Source organism: Lathamus discolor, chromosome 9, assembly GCF_037157495.1.
Source record: "Lathamus discolor isolate bLatDis1 chromosome 9, bLatDis1.hap1, whole genome shotgun sequence".
Lineage (NCBI taxonomy): Eukaryota > Metazoa > Chordata > Aves > Psittaciformes > Psittacidae > Lathamus > Lathamus discolor.
This window is the reverse complement of record NC_088892.1, coordinates 12,673,333-12,695,256: the sequence shown is the minus strand read 5'-3', so window position 1 is coordinate 12,695,256 and position 21,924 is coordinate 12,673,333. Positions and strand designations below refer to the sequence as shown.

The window sequence follows — 21,924 nt, the reverse complement described above, 5'->3', positions numbered from 1 at the left end:
TGTTTGCATGACCACGTACAAGCTCTTCAAAATACTTTTCAGTGCTAAAGGTGCCCTGCTAAAACAGTGCATGAAAACAAGGGACACCAAGGACTCACTCACTTTCCTTGCTGCCTGCTGGCACTGCTCTGCATGGACTGGCCACTGCCATTGGTGGCAGGCATCATGGCTTGGATAGACTGGTCCAACAGCATCCTACAGTGGAAGGAAAACAGGATGGTCAGGGAAGGGAGAGGTCCAAACACCTGGCTGTCTGTCCCTAGAAACAAGTCTCTGAAAATCCTCCCTGAAAATATGCAAACCCTCACCTTGAAAGAAAAGGCTAATGAAATAGGACGCTATTATCACCTTGTCTGATGCACTCACAGAGCTGAGCTGAAACTTGCTAAATCTTTTATGCATGAAAAAAGGTATGTCTTATAGAAGGTTAAACCTCCAGAGTTCATCTTGTTTCCTTACACAGTATTTTGAAACAGCCAGATCCTGAAGGCAGTGTCTGCAGATACCTCCCTGAAATCTGGTTGAATAGTTTGGGCACTTGTATACGTTTTACAGAGTGTTTCCAGCATTGTATAAAAGAAAAATGGCTTTGGCACAGCACTTGCCCTGGCTGGAGAAAAGACACTTCAGAGCAAGCACACACAGGTTTGGGAAAAGCTGGCCCTACTATTTTATCCTTTTCCCTCCCTCTGACAGCAGGAGGTGTCCAAAGGTTACTGAGCTACATGGACAATTTATGGAAATATGGAGAGAAGGATTTCAGGCCGCTGAGGGTACAGCACGGTGTGCACAGCACCCTGCTTGCATGCACAGTGGGCTCACCACTAACCCAGATGTCTGCAGGAGGGAACATCCCTATGGTCCTGCTGTGGCACCCAGAGTCCATCACCCCCAAACCCAGATGTGCCTGCCCTCCCTGCTGCCCAGGTACTGCCACTTTCTGTCACTGCCATCAGGATGGTCCCAGCAGGGCTGTGCTCACACCTGAGGCTCCTGTCCTGGCTGTAGTCAGACTGCAGTTGCCTTTCGCTGCCATCAGCTGGCATCTGTGCAGCCACTGTAATGGGATGTGTTTGTGACAACACCACGGGGTTGTTGTAGAGGGGCACTGAAATGCTCGTCTGCCCCGGCGGACGTGTTTGCTGGGTTTGGTTTCCTCTCACTAGGTGCTGCTGCTGCTGTACCTGAAACGAAGACATAGATACCCATGTGAGCTTTTACAGCTCCCTAATAGAAGGCTAAAATAACAGCTTCCAAGGAAGTCCCCAAACAAAGAGTCTCATCTTCTCTTTAAAGCAGTAGATTTGGTCTTTTTTTTGCTTTTAGACACCTCAGTTCTTTCCCAAAGAGATGTGACCATCTATGCAGTGGGTTTAGATCTAGTGATGACAAACTTGGTTTTCAAACCTGCCTTCCAAGACTTCTCGAGCAGAAGAAAATTAAACTTCTATAATTATAGCTACTTCCCCACGCTATGAAGTCACTCCACTCACTGGCTATGAACCAGCATCATGCTGCAGTCACACAGAGAAGCGAATCAGAGCCCAAATCTCTCACTCAGTTCCTCTCCAATCACCAGGATGGCTCCAGGGGTCCCCAAGGCTTAATGCTTTTAGGCTGCTTGGGGTTTATTTTTACAGTTGAATGACAAATTTTGTACTGGAGGCTACAGAGTAAAACCAGCACAGAGGAGATGTGCGGTTTGGTCCTCTCCATGGACCATGGAGAGGGGGGACACAGTAGACAAGTGTGTAAGAGCCAGGAAGGGGGTAATATGGAGACAACAGAGCAGAGAGTGACCTGGGCAGCCGTGCTGCAGGGGTCCCTGAGGAACTGGCGCGGTGAGGGCAGGAGGGTGCTGCAGTAGTGCTTCATCCCTGTAAGGCCTTGTTGCTGTGACTTCTTGGCTGTTGTCTGCCTGGGTGTCCCTGGTGGCGGCCTCCTGGGGTTTGGGTGTTGCAGGTTGTTAAAGACTATGGGGATCGGCTGCTGCATCAGCATCTTCAAATAAGAGAAACACACAATGGAGTTGTCGCAGCTCATATGGTGCTTGTGCTGCCTGGGAGGTAACGGCCCAGCTCCCAGACTGTCTCTGTCAGCATATGTAACACTGCAGCAGCAACATAGCATCTTAGAATCACCGAATGGTTAGGCTTGGAAAGGAACTTAAGGTCATCTAGTTCCAATCCCCCTGCCATGGGCAGGGACACCAGCATCTCTAAATCCAGGGGCAACGTCAGCCATCAATAACAGAAAATCAAATGTTAGCTTGTGCCTAAATACTTGTTCAGAGCCACGACCATTCCAGCTTCATTATGCCTGTTACGTTTTGCAGGAATGCAATGGGGTCCAGCAGCATTAACCAGCCACCAAACCTCCAAGCTCTTTGCACAGGAGGAAATTTGGATTAGCTTGAGATGAGTTTTTCCTAAATCATGAAAATTACTGACTCAGTACTTAAGCAGAAACTGACACTGCTCATCTCTCGGGAGATACTACTCCCACATCAGAGACCAAACTACCAATTTATCCAGAGCTCATTTCTAAACGTGTTTTCCGCTGACAATCTTGTTACTGATCTGCTCAAAGGAAAAGCAAATGGTTTGTGGGTTTGAGAACCCTGGGTGCAGTGGGTACCTGCAGGTTGGAGTCCTGCACGAGCTGGAGCTGCTCCTTGATGACATGAAGCTCTTCTTGCTGTGTCTTGATGTCAGCTTGCAGTATGCGAGTCCTCTCCTCCAGCTGCTCTTTCAGCTGATGCATCATCCCCAGCTGGGTTGGGAAATGGTACACTGGCTGCATGGAACAGAGAACAAGATCGTGGGGTGGAACCAGTCCTGCTACTCATGTTCATAGTGATGTGGGCTTCAGAAAAAAAACTGATTTTCAGCTTTTGCCATAGAAAATATGATACAAAAAATGGCAACTGCATATTTAACCAAAGCGTCACTGTACTTCCAGAGCAGCAGCACAACTGGCTCATACTCATTGCCTCACTCCAGACCTTGGCCTATTAAATTCCTGCACAGATATAGGGTCCACACATCGGACTTCCTGTCCCTTTATAGTGACTCCCTGCTGATTTTGGACCACTTATGTTTTGTGGTAGACAATGCATACAAACCCTTCCCAGACCTCCAGGATGGCTTTCAGTTGGGCTGCTATTATATTTGACAAATGCCAGGACCAAGTTTCATTGCATCCCATCCTGGGATCCATCCTTCAAACCTATGCTGGCCACCTTCAATCCATGTATTACAGTCTGAATGTTCACTACATTGACCTCAAAGCTCTGTGAAGATGGGCCTCACAGTTACAGCTTGTGACTCCCACATATTTCTTTTTCTGGCCTAACTCAAACCTTCTGTGACATCCCCTTCCTCTACCAGGGCAGTAAAGCTCTTCATTATCATATCAGCCTGTACTTAGTAGCCACCCATTCAGAGATGAGCCTTCAGCAGCCTCCAGTGGTTCTGACAAGTGTAAACCTCCTGAGCTATCTCCTCGGCTCTCCTACCTGCTCTGTCTCCAGCTGTAATAATTTGGTTTCAGGTAAACCTCAGTAGCAGCAACAAAAAGGGCAATGAAACCTTGTCCCCATCCTGGGACGAGCCATCAAGGGAGTGAGAACCATGAACTGGAGCCACCAGGTCTGCCCCACTGACCGACCACACCGGTGTTGAACAGAAATAGACCACGTACCATCACAGCGTGCTGAGAGGGGGCTGCCAGCTGAGCCACCGGCGGCTGAGGGAGCTGTTCACCAGGGGCTGGAGGAGTTGCTATGGCCTAGAAATGAAAACTTTGCCTTACTGTAGGTCCATAGCACCTCTGATGCAGAGCTGGTGCGATACCAGCTCACATTGGTAATGGGTAGAGGGAATTGGACAACTCCACGTGTTGATCCGAGGATGAGTCTGAAGGGAGAATTTAAGCTCCCTCATGCCCTCCTCCGTGTCAGCATTCATTTTTTGGATAAATGCCATTTCACATGTACAAATCCCACACTCGTGGCGTGAGAAGGTGTTTGGCCTGGAGGAGCAAACCGAAACCCAAAAGGAGGCAGCAGAGGAGGCTCTGGCAGCTCTCCACTGGCTCTGCTGGCCAGCAGCATTCCCCACAGCCCTGTGCTCTGGGAATCCAGTCTCTCTGAGGGCAAGCTTAAGGTTTGTCAAGCTCATTTCTTTATGACATGATAACAGCTATTACTTGCTGGGAACACTGACCTGAGCGCTTCCAGCTGATGCCAGCCGCAGGGCTGCCTTCTCCGCCTGCCCCCCCGGCACTGACAGGCGGGTGGGAGTGCTGGTGTCCGTGTGTCGCATGGATGACGTGGCTGGAAAAGATGCAGTTTGCTATGATGCTGCAGACCTGTGCCTGGGTACCCTGGCTGAGCCTGAACTCCAAGGACACAGATGAGCAGCGACAAAGCTTCCAAACTGGGTCCCCAAACTGCCCCTCTGTGGCCCCTCTGGCTCCCTGCCTGTCTCAAAAGGTTTCCTTTTGATACTAACACCACATTTCAGCCTTCCCTCCATGGGTGTCTTGAAATGAGCTTTCCCACTCTTCCCCTGGCAAGGTGCTGTGGCTTTACAGCATCCTTCCAGTACCTAAAGGGGCCTAAAGGAAATCTGGAGAGGGACTTTTTACAAGGACACATAGTTATAGGATGAGGGGGGGATGAGCTTTGAGATGAAAGAGGATAGATTTAGATTAGATATTGGGAAAAAATTCTTCCCTGTGAGGGTGCTGAGGCGCTGGCACAGGGTGCCCAGAGAAGCTGTGGCTGCCCCATCCCTGGCAGTGTTCAAGGCCAGGCTGGACACAGGGGCTTGGAGCAAACTGCTCCAGTGGAAGGGGTCCCTGCCCATGGCAGAGGTTGGAACTGGATGAGGTTTAGGGTCCCTTCCAACCCAAATATTTCAAGAAAATTTCAAGAAAAGCCCTGTGGCGGCTTCTACCCATGGCCCTGCACGGGCACTGCGGTCACCTCGCTGCCATACCGTGCTTCTTACAGCACAGTGTAACAAGCTATGCTGGTCCCGGACACACTGAGCACCCCGCTCCTGCCTTGAGTGGAGCACTCCCAAAGTCAAGCCCTGTGTTTTGGAGGTGACCTGCCCCCGGCTGCGCTGGCACCTACACGTGGAGTCGGAGAGAGCGGTGTGTGAGGAGCGCCGGGAGCTGTGGGACGACAGCGACACTCCCTCCCGGCTGGCATCCTGGCTGCTGCCGCACTGCCCCACGTCCAGGTAGCTGCTGTGGCTCTGCGGGAGTGAAGCACAAGTGGTGAGATCGTCAGTGCGGGAGGGGTCCTCCACCTCGCTGACCGCTTGTTTGCATAGGAAATAACAGGCTGGGTGTGTAAAGGGCCAGCACTGCAGCACCACACCACCAACCCCCTGCCCAGTATGCGGTCTGCCTCTCAGTGTTCACCCTAAAGCCTTCAGGTATCCTTATGCTTTTACAGCTGGCTTCCTTCTGCCCCATTTCTTCAAGGCTGTCTGACTGGAGCACCTCCCGTATGAAGACAGGCTGAGGAAGTTGGGGCTTTTCAGCCTGGAGAAGAGAAGGCTGCGTGGAGACCTCATAGCAGCCTTCCAGTACCTGAAGGGGGCCTATAGGGATGCTGGGGAGGGACTCTTTGTCAGGGACTGTAGTGACAGGACAAGGGGTAACGGGTTAAAACTTGAACAGGGGAAGTTTAGATTGGATATAAGGAGGAAATTCTTTCCTGTTAGGGTGGTGAGACACTGGAATCGGTTGCCCAGGGAGGTTGTGAGTGCTCCATCCCTGGCGGTGTTCAAGGCCAGGTTGGATGAAGCCTTGGGTGAGATGGTTTAGTGTGAGGTGTCCCTGCCCATGGCAGGGGGGTTGGAACTGGATGATCTTGAGGTCCTTTCCAACCCTAACCATTCTATGATTCTATGATTTCTTGCCCGTGGCACACTGGGAGCTCCCAACCTCCCACTCCCCTCCAGAAGCAGTGGGAGCAATCACTGTGCCTCTCCTCCACCTGCCTTACATCAAAAGATTCAGCTTCAGGTCTGCAGAAAAATATCTCAGCCATCACATAGAAAGGGGAATAAGACTTGGAAGTGTGCTGTGGTGACAGAGAAGTAGCTTTTTGCAAGACGGTCCTTGCTCAAGTGCAAAAGGTCTCTGGGACAGCTTCCCCTATACATCCCATAAAGCTTCTATAAAATAATGTCTGGAGAGCAATGAGGCTAAGGGAATTATAATTGCACATCAATCCACTTGAAAATGCATTTACTGGTCTTTGTAAACTACCGAGAGGAAGAATGTAAAAGTAATTAAATGCCCTTGTGAATTGGGCAGGTGTGTTGGGATGCCAGTCTGATGCAAGCCATGGAAGTTTATTACTCTGGTCACAAGGATGTGATCCTGCCCAGTGGTGTAAACAGAGCTGAAATCTAGAATAAGTGTTTACCCTTCACTTCCAATCTTCACCTGAGTATCAGTGGTGAGCTGGCATTAACAAACCAGGTGCTCTGCGGTGCTGCCCTGCACCCAGATCCTCTGTGCCATGTGAATGGTGACAAGTACAGCGATCTAGCCTCCTCCAGCTCTGCTTTTCTGCTTCTGAACTGAGGTGATTTAACCTCTTGTGTGGGTAACAGCCTCAGAAAGGTAATGAATAGCAGAATAGCTGAATTTGCAGTTATATGCCTGAATCAAGATGTTTAAAGACATGCAATAGAAACCTTCTCAGGGTCTGCCTTGGTCATAACCCAACTGAAGACTTGGGAGAAGGAGAAGAAAGAGCAGGTATTTTCCAAGACTGGTAAGTGATTACTCAGTTTGGTTTAAACACCTACTCATTCAACTGTGAAGGGACATGGTACCTTTAGAGAAGAGGATGCCAGTTCAATTGATGACTCCTCAAGGCCAAGATCTCGCCGCCTTTCAGCTCGAACTTCTGCATAACTAAAAAAAAGTAAATAGAAATTAAAATCCATTTTTTTTCAATCTGGATATCATCTATTTTATGGTAAGTATCCTACCATACAGATCACCATGGAGCTTTCACAGCGCACACAGACTCCCCCTCTCTCATACACAAGGTGCTTAGAGGAACATCATCATACAGCCTTGCAGTCTGTAACTGACTAACACATGCTGAATATCCATCGATTAAAGCCAACAGGGCAGTGTTCTCAGTCCCACTGCACCCAGGACTGCAGAGCCTATATGGTTAATTGCACTAATCGTTCCAAGCACAAAAGTAGACATTCCTCTGCAAAGTTTAGCCATGGGTGCCTTCAAGGAAAACTAATCTAAAAGCAAAGTGCACTTGGTTACTGGAGACAGAATGGGTGCTTTGTCTTCAGTACAATTTTTCTGATAAAGGATATTCCCATTTTCCATCATCAGGCAGAAAAACAGTCCTACAGCTTCTGTGCAGGTAAACTACCATAGCAAAGATACATTTATTTTCTAACCTGCAGCATTAGAAAATGGGTATGTTAACATCCCATGGTCCCACGGAAGCTCTGAATACAAACCGATGGCTACCCAGGTGCAGGAATGCCCAGGAATGTGGATTTAAAAATGTGTGTTTGCTTTCTTTAGCATTTTTTTCTCTTATACAATAAAACATTTAAAGTAAACAATGCCACATGATTCACTATTGGGACAAATTGGAGAGGATGTTTTAAAGACTCTCTAAGTGCATGTGGAACATGAGCGTGGAAAGGTGCCAGAATTTAGGATGCTAAAATATTAATGAGCCATAACCTTTGCTGGAGGCAAGAGAAGTTGCTGAACTCACTTATACCATTATAGGTAATGAATTCTCCTGAAAGCATGTTTTAATTTGTGTGCTTCAATAAAATATTCTAAATCTTAACTATATGACACAATACTGAATTTCAAAATCAATTTAGAATGGTATCACTAGGTTTAAGAGGCACTGGAAGCAGAAAGAAGAAACCATGCACAATAAATTCAGACCTTACAGTGAAGCCCAATTCCCTGAAGCTGCAACTCAGAAACAATCTCTCTGTTTAACATGTGCTTACAATTTGCGTATAGAGAAAGGACAATGGGTGATGGCTCTAAACTGACAAAGGGGAGACTCAGATTAGATATTAGGCAGAAGCTCTTCCCTGTGAGGGTGCTGAGGCGCTCGCACAGGGTGCCCAGAGAAGCTGTGGCTGCCCCATCCCTGGCAGTGTTCAAGGCCAGGCTGGACGGGGCTTGAAGCAACCTGGTCTAGTGGAAGGTGTCCCTGCCTGTGGCAGGGGGTTGGAACTGGATGAGCTTTAAGGTCCCTTCCAACCCAAACCATTCTATGACTCTATGTTTCTATTATGATAGCACTTTATATCAGCACACCAGCTCTCATCACTTACACCTGTTAGTGGTGTAAGGTGTTCTCAGTCTGTGTTTTGCAATATAGAGAAGAATCTCAGTTTCCCAGTTTTTGTTCTTTCAGATGATTGACAAGAAAAAGGGGGACCAGAAAAAGATTTGCAGTGATTCCTGACAGTAAAGAAAGACACAGTGAGCAATATGTTTACTCAAGTTAACAGAACAAACCAGTATGCCACTATTTTTTCCAGCCCTTCAGTAAATACATTCCCACTCTTAACACAATCTTTTTTGAGATGACAGTGGTAACCAAGCAGATTCCCCTACAGAAGGCACGCATCACAGAGCATCCCACACACACATCGCCTTCCAGCTCGGGCTTGCAGTCGAACACAACCAGCTTCCCACTAGGGGGGGATCCAGGGCTGAGTTTCAGGCGAGGAATAAGGCTAGCAAGACAGCAGAGCATTTCAATTATAAATATTTAAAGCTCTGATCAAAAGGTTTTGTAGGAGATGTATGGTCCCATTCATGCCCATAAAGCCACCTAATTCTTAACAGCTTTAATTCTTCCTATGGCCATGTCATGGCTAGGGAAAAGGGGAATACAACACACTGATAGACTTGGCCAAAGCTTCCAGGTTTTTGGCCTGATTGCCAAAAAAGAATAAAGGAGTAATAAAAACACATGTTCCCTGTAGTAATAGCTTTATAGATTTACATACCACCTTAGTGTGGCAATATGCACAGCAAATACTTGGCTAACACAAAACAGAACTAGAAAAAATAATGCACGAGCACATGTGACATACATTGTGAAGTGTTTGGTGCCTGCTCCTACCTAACTACTAGGTGAGTGCAAACGATGAACTCGGGTTTAGAATTCCACTGGTGGTAGGTGATGTAGTAGTGTGTCTGCAGCCATATCCACTGCTGGCCTTTGGTCAGGAACCGATAGTAACAGGACTTTCCTTTTCCAAACTGCATCACTGTTAAAATAAAAAAGAAAGCCATTTATAGCAAACAGGAATTTCATGGTGCAAAGGTGGTTAGAAAACCCACTCGGTCCCATACTCCTGCTGCAGTCTGCTACTGCACTGAAATGCCTTTATAAACACAGCAGATGATACACAGCCGCGTACTGAGGTTTTATTTGGGTTCTTTTCTGCTACTGATTTCCAAAAGTGCACTTTGCTATTTTTAGATTGTTCTAATCACTAATAATTGGCATAACTCTATAACTAGCTGTATTTTTATAACTTATTCATGGATCCTCTGCAATAAGCATAAATAACATTAACTGAACAAATTATTGGCCTTTCACAAGTATATAAAAATGCATTTTAAAGACTGGGGGCTTGAAGCCAGGTTCATAATAATGGCATAAAACAACAAGATAGTGGAGTTTTAGCAGTTTAACTGAGAGTTTTCTTCCAAGAAATGACCCAGCAATACCAGACTTGGTACATATCATCAGAGTATGCCCAGAAAAAATTCAAGCGGTGTAATACAACTAGAAAATAATGAGAACTACATTAAATAACCACATTCATTGTTTCCAGATTGCTCGGAGTGCAAAACAAAATTTGCGCACCTAAAATACCCATAATTAATGCAAAATAAAATGTGGTTTGCGCAAACCCATTTCACTTCACAGTAGGCAAGATGCCTGCCCAGAGTGGTCAACCTCACAAAGAGGAACTTATCAAACCACACTAACCCAAGTATTTTTACTCACCTGCACACCTCTACTTTGTTAAATATCAGGACTAAGTCCTTTAGCAATGCCATTAACAGTGATGGGCTTTATATGAAGCACTTAGTGAAGATCTTTGGGCTAACGCACTGTGCTGGGATCACTCAGCACCCAGGCAGGCAGAGATTTCCTGAAGCAACTTCTATAAGTCACTGTGCCAGCACCTTGTTTTGTCCCCTGCACAATAAGATTAAAGGAACCTTTCCTTCAGGTGTGTTGTGCAAATCGTCTTTTAGTATGTAAGAGGAGATCCATGGCTAGCAGAGATGTAGAATATAAATCGCTAAAAAGAGTCTCTGCTGAATGATCTGACCCCACTCTCAATATAGTTAGTGTCTACATCAAACTTTTTTTTTGTCTACAACAAACCAAGGACATCGTCTGGTTAAGTAACTCACTCCCATCTGAACAGTCTTTAAAGCTAACGGCACTCAAAAGTACTGTACTTGAGAGCAATTAAAATTTTCCTTTAATATTCCCATCTACACACTTGCTGCACTTGATGCAACCTGTGTCTGGCCCTTTTCACAGCTTCCTGTATGCTCTCAACCGTGCAACCCACTTCCCCACCACTTATTCTGTACCAGCGCTCTGCCTCAACAGGGCATGAAAGCTGGCAGGGAAGTGGAGTAGGGAAACTTGACATTTAAAGAAGTAGTAATTTTCTCCATTCTCTACTAGGTCCTTTAGCATCTTATGTGTAAGTGGTAGAGATGGAGGTGGTTTGCAACTCAGAGACAAAGCAGCATCTCTAACTCCAGCATGCTGGGGGGCTGCAGAGTTTCTCAGTGTCCCTGCATCACACTGCTCTGCATCTCGGAGCAGTTACAGCATCCCACTTTCTCCACTCTCTGGGGTGTCCTTCTTTTCTTTTGACAAAAATCCTTTCATACAGATAGCAGATATACAAACACATGGAGAGTTTGCCCAACAGGATACCTATAAGCAATATTTCTTAGCAAAATATCTCATTACCTAGGTGCATTTTACAAAGTGTGTAGTTTCATTTCAGTGCTTGGCAATGCAAACCACCCGGATGACAGACCTAATTCTGGCTTGATATCTGAGTGTGAAGTGAGTGTAATAAAATGGAAAAATACTGTCTCAGGGATAAAGCATCTCACAAGCTCATCTGGTAGAAACAGCACCCTGGTTACTAGTAGAACCTGTCTGCTATCACTTTTTGCCCTTCACATCTACTCCAGCTGGTCAGCAGGACATGGTTCTTCAGCAGCAGGCTACACTGCTGCAGTACCCAGGCTAAGTGCTCCTTCTGGCCTGGCTCCTCCTGGGCACTTGTAAGTCATGGTACTTCACCTTACACAAAGGTGAACTTTGGTCATTCTCTGGTGTTCACACAGCAGCCTGAACTGAACTTTTCTGCTTTACTTTCAGGTCAACCAACAGTTCACACACAGGGAATCTGTATCCAGCACTTTGGTATTTAAAAATTACAGTCCCTTCATTAGGGACTGTAGTGACAGGACAAGGGGTAACGGGTTCAAACTTACACAGGGGAAGTTTAGATTGGATATAAGGAAGAAATTCTTTCCTGTCAGGGTTGTGAGGCACTGGAATGGGTTGCCCAGGGAGGTTGTGAATGCTCCATCCCCACCAGCGTTCAAGGCCAGGTTGGACAGAGCCTTGTGTGGGATGGTTTAGTGTGAGGTGTCCCTGCCCATGGCAGGGGGGTTGGAACTTGATGATCTTAAGGTCCTTTCCAATGCTAACTATTCTATGATTCAGTGAAAAAATACTATGAATCTCCAGAGGCATTTTACTAACAGTAAGCGAGGTTCGCAACATCTAACTGCATAGGCAGACGGTCCAAATGCTGTTTTCATAGGCATTTTGGTGAGCCGAGCCTCCTGGCCGACTCTGGACCCAGGAGAACAGAACTCATGAGCTGCGACAACCAACAAAACTGCCAGGGTTTGAGGCTGCCTCACAAACTGAGGGCAGAGTGTGGAAAGCGCTGACTGCCCATCTATTAATCTTATTTCACTCTCAGACAACCTGTGCTCAAACACGGCATCTGCCAGTCTGGGAAACCTGCACAAACAGCTCCTGCTCTGGGTGAATTCTGCAGGGATTCAGACTTGTCAGCTACAACAGTCTGTGACAGGAAGAGCGAATTCCCTCGCACCCCAGATAAAGATGCTTTTTGTGATGACAGTAAAGGGTTTTGCATAAATGACAAATGAGATCAAAGACAGGCACGCTACAGAGGGAGAGGAACTTACAGTGTTCATGGCACCTAGCAAGAAGCTCCAGGTCATCTGCGTGGTAGTAATCATACCCTGATGTTCCCAGAACCTCAAAGGGTAAATATCCTATAATAGGTGGAGCCCTAGAAGGGAAGCAAAGGGCAGGGAGTGAGCACAAAACCTGACACTTTGACATCCTGGCAGATACGCTGCGACATTAGCAACCAAACCCCCCTCATATATTCACTTGGCAGGGAAATCAGGAGTGGATTTTCATATACAAGCAAAAAAAAGACAGCAAGAGGGAGGTAAAAATTGAGAAAATGAAAAGGTGTGTGTTTACTGTTTCACAGCCTATTCATTATGTGGGCGTAAAGAAAGGCATGTACGTATGCAAGTGACTCAATTCATTAAGCATGCTTGTGAGACACACAGCTTGAGAAACGCTATGGCTGTTCATGTGCACTGTAACTTGGAGCTCGAGTAAAATTATTCAGTAGGTTGGATGTAAATGTCATCTGCGTAGTAACTGCAGAAGAAAGCGAGCTGCAGTGAAGGACCAGCTTGGGTAAAAGAAAAAGTAATTGTTCCCATGGAAAAGCTTGGGAAATTATAACCAGCAAGAATGTTTCTGTGCTGGCAGTAAAGATAAGAATAGGCATGGGGCTGATTTTGAGGACTGCTATTTCTATGCAGGTAGAGAAGGAACTGATGAAGTATTCAGATACATTGCAATGACCTCCCTCACTATTCTGCTGTCAGTTCTAGATTCTCCGTTTTCTAGGCAAAGGATGAGATTTATTTTGTTTTAAGCAGGTGTCCTAACAACATTGAGCTTGTGCACAGCCTTTTCTGGAGCCTGCTAGTTTATAATTATGAAACAACACTGAAATGTGAGCAGAAAACCACTATTTTTGCCACTGTTCCCTATATCAGCAGTTCCTTAGTTCTCAGGTATGCTCCTGCTTGCACTAGTTCAAGCACCACACTTGGTGAGGCAGGACTTGTTTGGTTCCACCTATTCGTTTTGGCTGCTGGCTGTGCTGACAGCATGAGGCTCCCCTGCCAGGCAGCGGTGTGTTAGCGAAATGGTTGACGATTCAAAACCAGGGCAGACTGAAGGTGCCCCTGCCTATCAAATGCGCTTCTCGTCTGGCATCCTCTTGGTGCGTCGAGTGACCCTCTTAAGGAAGGTGGATGCCATAAAGTGGCTAAGAATATGAGCAAAAAATTATTTAACTGTAAGTACATTTGGATTTGGACGGATCAGTCCTCAGTCTTCTGGATATTAATGTGGGAAATCCTCCTGTCTTGGCTGACAAGCAAGCAACCCAGCTCCACATTTGTACTCTTGAGAAACACAGTGGGCACAGATTATTCAACCAAAGAGAGCCCAGACAGGTCTATAAACTCCATCTTCCCCACAGCTGTGGGCAGTCTGGCATCAAATGGGAAATGGCCAAGGACAGCCAGGGATCTGCTCCACAGCAGCCCCAGGGGGATCAAGGTCTGAGCAGGAGCTCCATTGTCGCAGTACAAGGGCTCCTGGAAAAGCCAGACATGCACGGTCTCTGAGGGCAAATCTCTTGAAACACAGTGCGCTTAGAACACAGTGGTCTCTGCTTTATTTATTTATTTATTTATTACAATACAGCTTTATTTATTCAAATAACTTCTCGGAGTACTGTGTTCCTTTTCCTCACGTGACCTAGATTTCTGCTAATGATGATAATATGTGTATTTGTTAAAGTGTCCTTCCTTGCTGTCTCTTTGGTAGAATGGGCCAGTGTCTCTCCTATCTTTAATGACATGCTTATATTCAGGACAGTAATGTCTTTCAGATGCACATCAGATAAACATTTAAGCTGATCAGGAAAGTATTATGCTTTCCTGTCTTTTGCCAGAATTCTCTAAATGAGAAAGCAACCACAAAATGCTCCTCATCTGTCATTAGACAAGGAGCTGCCTTGCTTATGGAACAACTTAGAAGTGTGGTGTTAGTTTAAAGTTCCAGCCTTGAAACCTGCAACTCTCTCTGCAAATGGGAATGCACAGCCTTCAGAAAGCCTTTTACATGCAGTCTTGTAATAAATGAAGGGAAAATAAGGAAAGGACCACAGTGCAGAAGAGAAAAAGATCACTACCACCTGCCCCTCCTCATGACCCACCTCAGTGTCAGGCAATGTGAGTTGATGCAAGTAAGCAAGAAACAGCAAAATACCCAACAACATTTCACAGCATCCTGCAGACTGTACTGAGAGAGGTTTGAATAGCTGATTAAAGGAGACATCCCACATGATCCCCTGCTCACCATTGGGTCTGGGCTCACCGCTCACATCCAGGGCTGTCACAAACTCTGCCTCAGCATATGCATCAGTTTAATTTGTTGAAACCAAATCTGCAATTAAATCTTCTAATTCACTGTTTTTTTTCTTTTATCTTTATAACCTGCTTGGTCATTTATGAAGATGAAAATAAAAGCTTATTGACAAAGCAAAAGATTTAAAAGGGTTCCTGGAAGCTGTAGCTGGAAAACAGAGGAGCCAAACCAATACAAGGAACAGGACCCACACTGCTCAGTTTCAATGACTTAATATCTTGGAGAAGTTAGACATTTTCCCACCATTTTATATGGTTTGTTACCTGTCTAAAATACGGAAAAGAGCAAAGTACTTAAGGATGCTAATAAGTAAGTTCAAGATATTGTTACTTACTCAGTTGCTTTTTTAGTTATTCTACTTGGAATCCCAGGCAAAGTTTTCTATTTTAAACTACAGTTTGTTCATTTGTCAGTGACTAAATCTCTTACCTGTGGTCCAAGAATAAAAACTTCCATTCCAAACTATGCCTCGATGTAAATTCTTCACACGGCTCTTCAACATTGCAGAGCTCCTGCAAAACAGTCGGCACATTCAAGCATTTAATTCTGCGACATGACAAAAGGAGACCTCTAGCAAGACCAAGCAAGCATCTTGTTGCTAAAACAAACCCTAGCAAAGTACAGTGTTTTTAAAGCACTTCACTTATTTTCCCCTTAGGAATGTATAAGCCTAGTTTTATAGATGCATAAACTGATAAAAAGTGGTTGAATAATTTACCCTAGACTGAATCTCAGAGATAGGATAAATAGTCCAAAGGCCTCATCTTTTGTTGGCAAAATTCCCCACTTTTTGTAAACACTGGTATCTGAATATGGATGACAGCACCAGGTTCAGCTTTAAACTGAGCTGGCTAATGCCCTTCTGAGCAAGAAGCACCTATGGTTGTTATCCTTGTCATCACTGCACTGCACCACAGGACACTCACAGACCAGCAGAAAGAGTCCATGAAACAGGGTGCTCAGTGTTCCAAGAAGCAGGTGGCCTTACACAAAGGAGCAGTGCAATATATTTCTTTAAATGCTGCAGCTTTTCAAGTGGTTTAGCTGGTCACCTTGTTCTGGTGCTTCCTGAGCTCGCAGATCTGAGGCACACCATTGCAGAACCATCCTTCCTCTCGAAAGCAGCTCCCGCTTTATGTCTTGTCATTCCAAAACACACACTTCTGTTGTCCACTCCAGACACAGTGGGGTCCTCATTTACCAGCCCTCTGCACACACAACCTATGCTGCTGAGCGTACTCCTGAGAGGATGCCGCAACACATCTGCTATCGCAACTGCCAAGCACATGGCTCATGGTACCAGCACCAGCCCATCCCCACATGAAAGGGACAACACAGTCACAGAGCTCTCACCTTTAAGAACTGTGGTGTGACAAGACGAACAGTTGCTACGAGGCAAATCTGCTCCTCTGTGGCTGACCTGAAAGCTCGTGCAATAGCTGACTCAAAGCCATTACAGGAGGGTGTAGGCACTAGACACAACCAGACAATTTATTTAAGAAGAGGAAGGAGAGCTTTCTTTTCATGTTAAGGCAGGTACAATGACTGATGAAACCCAAGCAACAGACTCCTCCTACCCACAAGGTGATGCCACACCAGTACACACTGATGTTATTTGAAGCACTGACCCTTTTGGCTCCAAGTTACACAGCGGTAACCACCTACCCCTGGCTTGCAGGGAAGCATCATAAGACAGTTCTGAGCAGTTAAGTATGCAGTTACAGTCTCCTTGTCAGCCCTTCTCCAGCTCAGCATTTGCATGATTCAAGATTCTACAGGTTTTTCTAACTATTTAATCTTTTAAAAGCATCATTTGACTGCCACAAGTGAATCAGAATAGAACATTTTACCGGTTATTTGAATGAGTAGGCTGCTTTACAATTGGCAGTGGGTCAAATGGAGATAGGATCAATCTGGTACCGCTTTTTTAAGCACAGCATGCAGAAGAGTTCGCTCTTCTGACCAATAGCCTCCCCACCACTTTTGTATGAAAAACATCTCCAACATAACCACAGCTCATTCCATCCCTGCTGATCATGGGGCATTTTCAGCTGAAACAAGGCCTCTAGGAGGCTGCAGATTAATGTACAATTTAAAGGGGAGAGAGAGAGGTAAAGGTAGGCTGGAGCAGGAACTTACCATGAGTAAAATATTTAAAATCCACTACAAATTTCACATATTCATACATCAGGGGTTCATTTGGATCTAAGCTGCCTCTTGCTAAATGACAACAAAATTCTATTTGTTTCTCTGCTGAAATGAGAGAGAAATACACAATGTTACTAGAAATCAGCACTTCAGCACACTCCATATATCAAATCTAACTAGGTGCTTATACCAGCCCTGCTGCTGCAGTATCTGAGCACACCCTGCTGGGATGCTCTTGATACCCATAAGTAAATGTATAACTACCAGGAGCAATGATCAGCTGGTTCTGCCAAAAGAAATCTATTCTCACCCTTTCTCCTACGGCTTTGTAGCCACTCCACTATGCTGGGCATGAAGCCCTGGCAATATTGGTCAGTGGTATTTTCCCCTGATTTCATGTACACACAATTTCACGCAAAGCTGTTAAGCTATACTACATACCCTGCTCTGGCACTGCTCAGCAGGACCCAGATCCAAAGGGCACTGAAGTCACCTTAAGCCTTTCTGTTAAGGCTTAAACCAGAAGGAAACCAACCTCAGGGCAGAGCACCAGCAGAAGGGCTGCCTAGTGCCCATGATGCTTACAGGGCAGCAAAGAGAGGAGGCTAGCACTGCCCGGCCATGGAGAACCCATGGGGAAAGGCGGACCCCAGTACAGGCTTGTGAATCGTGGGTGTTAGGAAGGCGCTGGTGCCTGCTCTGGTGCTGGGGGTGTTTTCTGGGGTAAAGGGACATTTTGAGGGTGAGACAATAAGCAGCAGCAGAGATCCATATGGACTGTTCAGATGGGAAGGCTGTTGATTTTATTACATATAGGGTTTCTCAGGTGTCCCAGGACATGCAAGTTTCCTAAGGAGCAAAGACTCTGCCAAAACCCTTTGGGATTTTTCCTACCCTTTTCCTTCCCCCAGGCCCCTCACTCCTTTCACAGGCTCAGACCAGCATCCTGCCCTGGAAAAAAGCATCTAATGGGGGCAACTTCACTGTCCTATGGTGCTAAGCAGACAGTAAAACAAAGATTGCTCAAATCAAAGACCAAGTACTGGGAGCATGTAGCAGCGTTGGTATTAAACCCTAAAAATACTAACTGCAGCAAAGCAGAAGTGGCAGGCAGGAGAATTAAATAGCTGGAGAGCCCTGTACAGGCTCCCTAGGAGCTGTTTGCCTTTGGCAAATTTCCCTGACAGACAGACAAGAGCTGTGCTTACCGTTTAGAAAATCAGCTGCAACAGGATCTGTCATGAGCACATGTGGAGAAAGGAGCTTGTACACCTCGCTCTGCTCCCGCTCAGGCAGAAAGTTTAATATATTTTGGTCCACCAAATCTGACTGATACAAAAGAATGCTTTGTCATGTTCAGCAGTACAGCCTGACAGAAGCACATGCCTTTTCATCCCACAGCACAGCACAGATGCTGCCTGTCTAGCGTGGCTGCTTAAGACAAGGAAGCCCAGGCAATCTGCAGGTGGATCTAGGGCAGACTATAACACTTAGGTTATTTTACCCAGGGTTGCTATCTATTTATAAAAGGTTGAAGGGATCCCAGAGGCTGCCCTTCTGTTCAGCCAGATGCAAGATAGCAAAGAAACCCTTGTACCATGGGAATACAACACAATGACAAATATCATATCAAAATGAAATTGTGAAACATTTCCCTTTGATAGCATGATACAGAAGTGGGAGACCTCCTCCTCACGTCTTCCATATGTCTTCTAGGCTGAACATCTGGCAAAATCAGCTTGACCTGCAAAGCGTCTCAGTGCTGAGCAGCCCACACATCCTGAGTAAAGGGGCTCTACTAAAATTTTATCCCGTTTCTGTTCTTTGCACACCGGGACACTCAGCCGGGTTCAAACTGTGTGCTCAGATTTGCCCTCATGTAGCATCATGTGGACCTCATGCTTGGCACCAGAAAAGATAGAAACTGTTTTTGAGGGGCCAGCAGAAATTTCTACACCCAACAGCCAGCTGATTCTACAAGTTCTAGAAAACTCTGAGGCCACATACTTGTGACTAAAGACCATGGGCTCAAAGTAGAAAACCCCAATGTCATTAGAAGAACACAGAATCAGTCCTGAAATAACCTTGAAGTTATCTGAGAGGAGCTTCCGCATGCACGGATTTCATAAACATAAGATTTTCCATATACCTGGTGGGATAAACACCACCCGGACCGTGCTTCAGACGTGCAGCCAAGCGGTGAGCTCTGAGTACTGTGACTTTGCACAGGTTTGGGGTTTTTTTAGCTAACCCTGAAAGGTGACTCTTGCTCACAGGAACTTAAGAAACTCTCTAAGAGATTCTTGGTGCAGTGACGGGGCTGCGTTAATCAGGGGAATGGTTCTTCAACATATTGTGCTGTCAGAACTTACCGGTAAGTGTCCAAGCAGAGATGAAACACTATCAGATACATAAATAATAATCCCATCTGTGGTAAGAGCAATGAGAAAGCCATCTAGTGCCTAGCGATGAAGGCAAGCAAAAAAGAAAACCAAATTCAAAGAATTATGCAAGGGAACAACTTAAAATATGATTTATTCTTTGATGATGCTTCTAACAGCCTAAAACTAACATAAATCAATGATGGAAGCAATTGTTCAATATGGAAAAATAAAAATTGCACATGCTAATTCAACATTCCTATACACTTATTTGCTCATTAATATTCAATTGACTTGTACTTTTCACCCAGTGACTATTCATTTAACATGAAGCAAGACAATGGTGGCCAGAATTTCTACACCCACATAATCCCAGTGACTTCAGTCCCTTCATTATGTGTTCTGGATTACACAATAGTTAACCATAAGGAGATGTTAGATATCATCACGACAAACCCAGCATTGTGTGTGGATGGATGGATGGATGAATGGATAAGCAGAGACAGAAAAAATATACAATACTGTATTTTTAGTAATTTATGGACAATTTTGGACAAGATCTAAGGCCTGCTCTATTTTGCTTAAAGCACTCATTTGTTAGGGAGTGACACAACAGTTTTAAAGTTTGTTTTGTTTTCCCTTTCTTATTCACAATGTTTTCTTTCCCAGAGTCAGAGTTCTCTGTCCCTTTTAAGTCACTGCATGTGCCTTCCTCTTTGGGTGTTCACCCTATTCTTCCCATCATCTTCTTACACCTAGTGTCTGTCCCTGTTCTTCTCTAACATGTACCAAGATCTGGGAGGTTTAAACTCTGTTCAACACCATGCATAAAGCCAACTCTTCTAAAGACGCTGTTAGGGTGCTCTGCAGCTAAGCTACAAGGAGGCAAAAATGGAGTATTCACCATCTTCCCCACCTCAGTCATACTCCACCTTTGCTGAAAAAGAAGCCCTCTCTGGAAAAAAACCCACTGATTTTAAGTAAGCTGGACAATGGTCTAACATGGTCCAGCAAGCAAAGTTATTAAAGGGCTCTCTCTACTCAGCTACTTCTAAGGGGTGGGGGGAGTTGGGGGGTGGGGGGGGTTGTTTTGATTCAGCTGGAACAAGCTAGCTTGTTTGGTGAGAGAAATTCCCAGAAAGAATGAACAGACTTTTCCAGGGAGGTGAGTCATGACATCCTGATGAAAAGGAATAACTAAGACTGCAGCACCTCCCAGCTCAGCCCAGAATACACCCTTATGTTGGTGGGGCAATGAACAACAGCTGCCCACGCAGGGTAGGAGATGTCCTTGCTGGAGGAGCACACAGCACAAACTCAAAGCTGCATCCTTAAGGAAAGGAAAAGGTAGGCTCACAGGGTGTTTCTAGATCAGCTAAGCATTTTAGAAGTGAGAGTATCAGAGCTGTTCTCCTGGATGCACTTTAAGGCAACTCAATCAAAAGACAGAGCATTCACATCACAAGTACAGCACCGCACAGCTAGCAGCAGCAAAGGCAGCAAAGTAAATGCTGCCTGGCTAATGGGATGTGGAGGAAGAGAGCTGCTCTGCTTTCTTTAGGTCCTTTCAAGTTTGTGCTGAAACTGCTAGCTCTTGCGGCTCTTCTGAGAAGGGCAATTCTCTTTTTCCTCTCTCACCAGGCCAAATCTGGGCCACACTGGTCTTAATTCCTAAATGAAAAGCTGTTTATTTTAAGGGGAAGCAATCATATTTTTAACTCTGTGTCTGCAAATCATTTAGCACAACATTGGTCTGACAGGTTTGCATTATATGTGCCAGCAGAGTAGAAATCAGTAATATTACCACTGGGACCTGAAAAGGGGAAAAGGAGCTATATGTCTCTGAACTACTCCACTGACCTGATTACTTCTCACTAATCTATGCAGCTTTAATTTCTTCTTACCTCTAACATCAACTGGGTGAACTCCTCGTTGCTAAGAAATGAAGGCTTCCAGTCTTGTCTAATCTCACAGGCTTCTGTCTGTGCTGTGATTTCTTAAAGAGAAAACATCAAAAAAGCAACATGACTCATGCTACTTGGGGTTTGTTTTTTTTTTTTGTATCAAGTAACACTAGATTTCTTTTAAGAGGTTTTCAGAGGAATCATCCTCAGCTCATTCTCCACACAAAGCCTTCTTGTGTGCAACAGTCATTTTCCATGCCAATGTGATACAAATGCATTAGAAATCAAGAAAAGGAAGAGGAGACATTTTGGGTGTTCTGAAGAAATCCTTCAAATGCAAGGTCAGTGGGCTAATTTCAGAGTAGCTGGGCATCACTGGGTATCCAGGAGTGCCCAAGCAGTAGGACAGGCTGCACCCAGACATCTTCTACAAGAGGAGACCTGGTAAGAGTGCACAGAGCCTCCTCTCCCCTGGCTTTTGTAGTGTGTGCTGTTCCTCTGCTCTTCTTCCCTTATGCTCTGTTTGAAAGTGTACAAAGCGTGCCAGGGGATGCAAAAGCCAGCAAGGGAAATGGAGCAATGTCACTACATTAAAAAGCATCTTTTCAAGTGTATCTATGCTTAACTCATCATTGCTGTATTCAAACCTAGCTCATTTCCTGAGGCCAACTGTTGTGCCTTATTCTGCCCTGCGCTTAAGTTCATGTCCTCTCTGAAGGTCTTAGATGATTGGGAAAAAGGAGTTTTCGTCTGAGTGGAATCTGGCCACCGGGCAGATGCAGAGCGAGCACCTTCAACAGAAGCAGGCCTGAGC

At 45.5% G+C, this 21,924-nt stretch overlaps 1 protein-coding gene across 7 annotated transcripts in view; it reads right to left on the bottom strand.

The window, feature by feature from the left end:
- PASD1 (PAS domain containing repressor 1) overlaps positions 1 to 21,924 on the bottom strand; it is a 53,534-nt gene that overhangs the window by 4,876 nt on the left and 26,734 nt on the right. For 4 of the 7 annotated variants that reach the window (XM_065689944.1, XM_065689943.1, XM_065689946.1 and 1 more), the window contains 16 exons: positions 21,111 to 21,202; positions 19,198 to 19,287; positions 18,034 to 18,154; positions 16,817 to 16,930; positions 16,031 to 16,149; positions 15,107 to 15,189; positions 12,334 to 12,440; positions 9,176 to 9,323; positions 6,867 to 6,948; positions 5,144 to 5,267; positions 4,227 to 4,336; positions 3,703 to 3,789; positions 2,638 to 2,796; positions 1,801 to 2,001; positions 985 to 1,184; positions 103 to 195 (listed from right to left, as the gene is read on the bottom strand). In XM_065689944.1, the coding sequence (XP_065546016.1) occupies positions 103 to 195; positions 985 to 1,184; positions 1,801 to 2,001; positions 2,638 to 2,796; positions 3,703 to 3,789; positions 4,227 to 4,336; positions 5,144 to 5,267; positions 6,867 to 6,948; positions 9,176 to 9,323; positions 12,334 to 12,440; positions 15,107 to 15,189; positions 16,031 to 16,149; positions 16,817 to 16,930; positions 18,034 to 18,154; positions 19,198 to 19,287; positions 21,111 to 21,202 (1,930 nt within the window). Of the gene's footprint in view, positions 1 to 102; positions 196 to 984; positions 1,185 to 1,800; positions 2,002 to 2,637; positions 2,797 to 3,702; positions 3,790 to 4,226; positions 4,337 to 5,143; positions 5,268 to 6,866; positions 6,949 to 9,175; positions 9,324 to 12,333; positions 12,441 to 15,106; positions 15,190 to 16,030; positions 16,150 to 16,816; positions 16,931 to 18,033; positions 18,155 to 19,197; positions 19,288 to 21,110; positions 21,203 to 21,924 lie in introns of those variants that run through there. The other 3 variants (XM_065689947.1, XM_065689948.1, XM_065689949.1) reach the window with 3 other exon arrangements.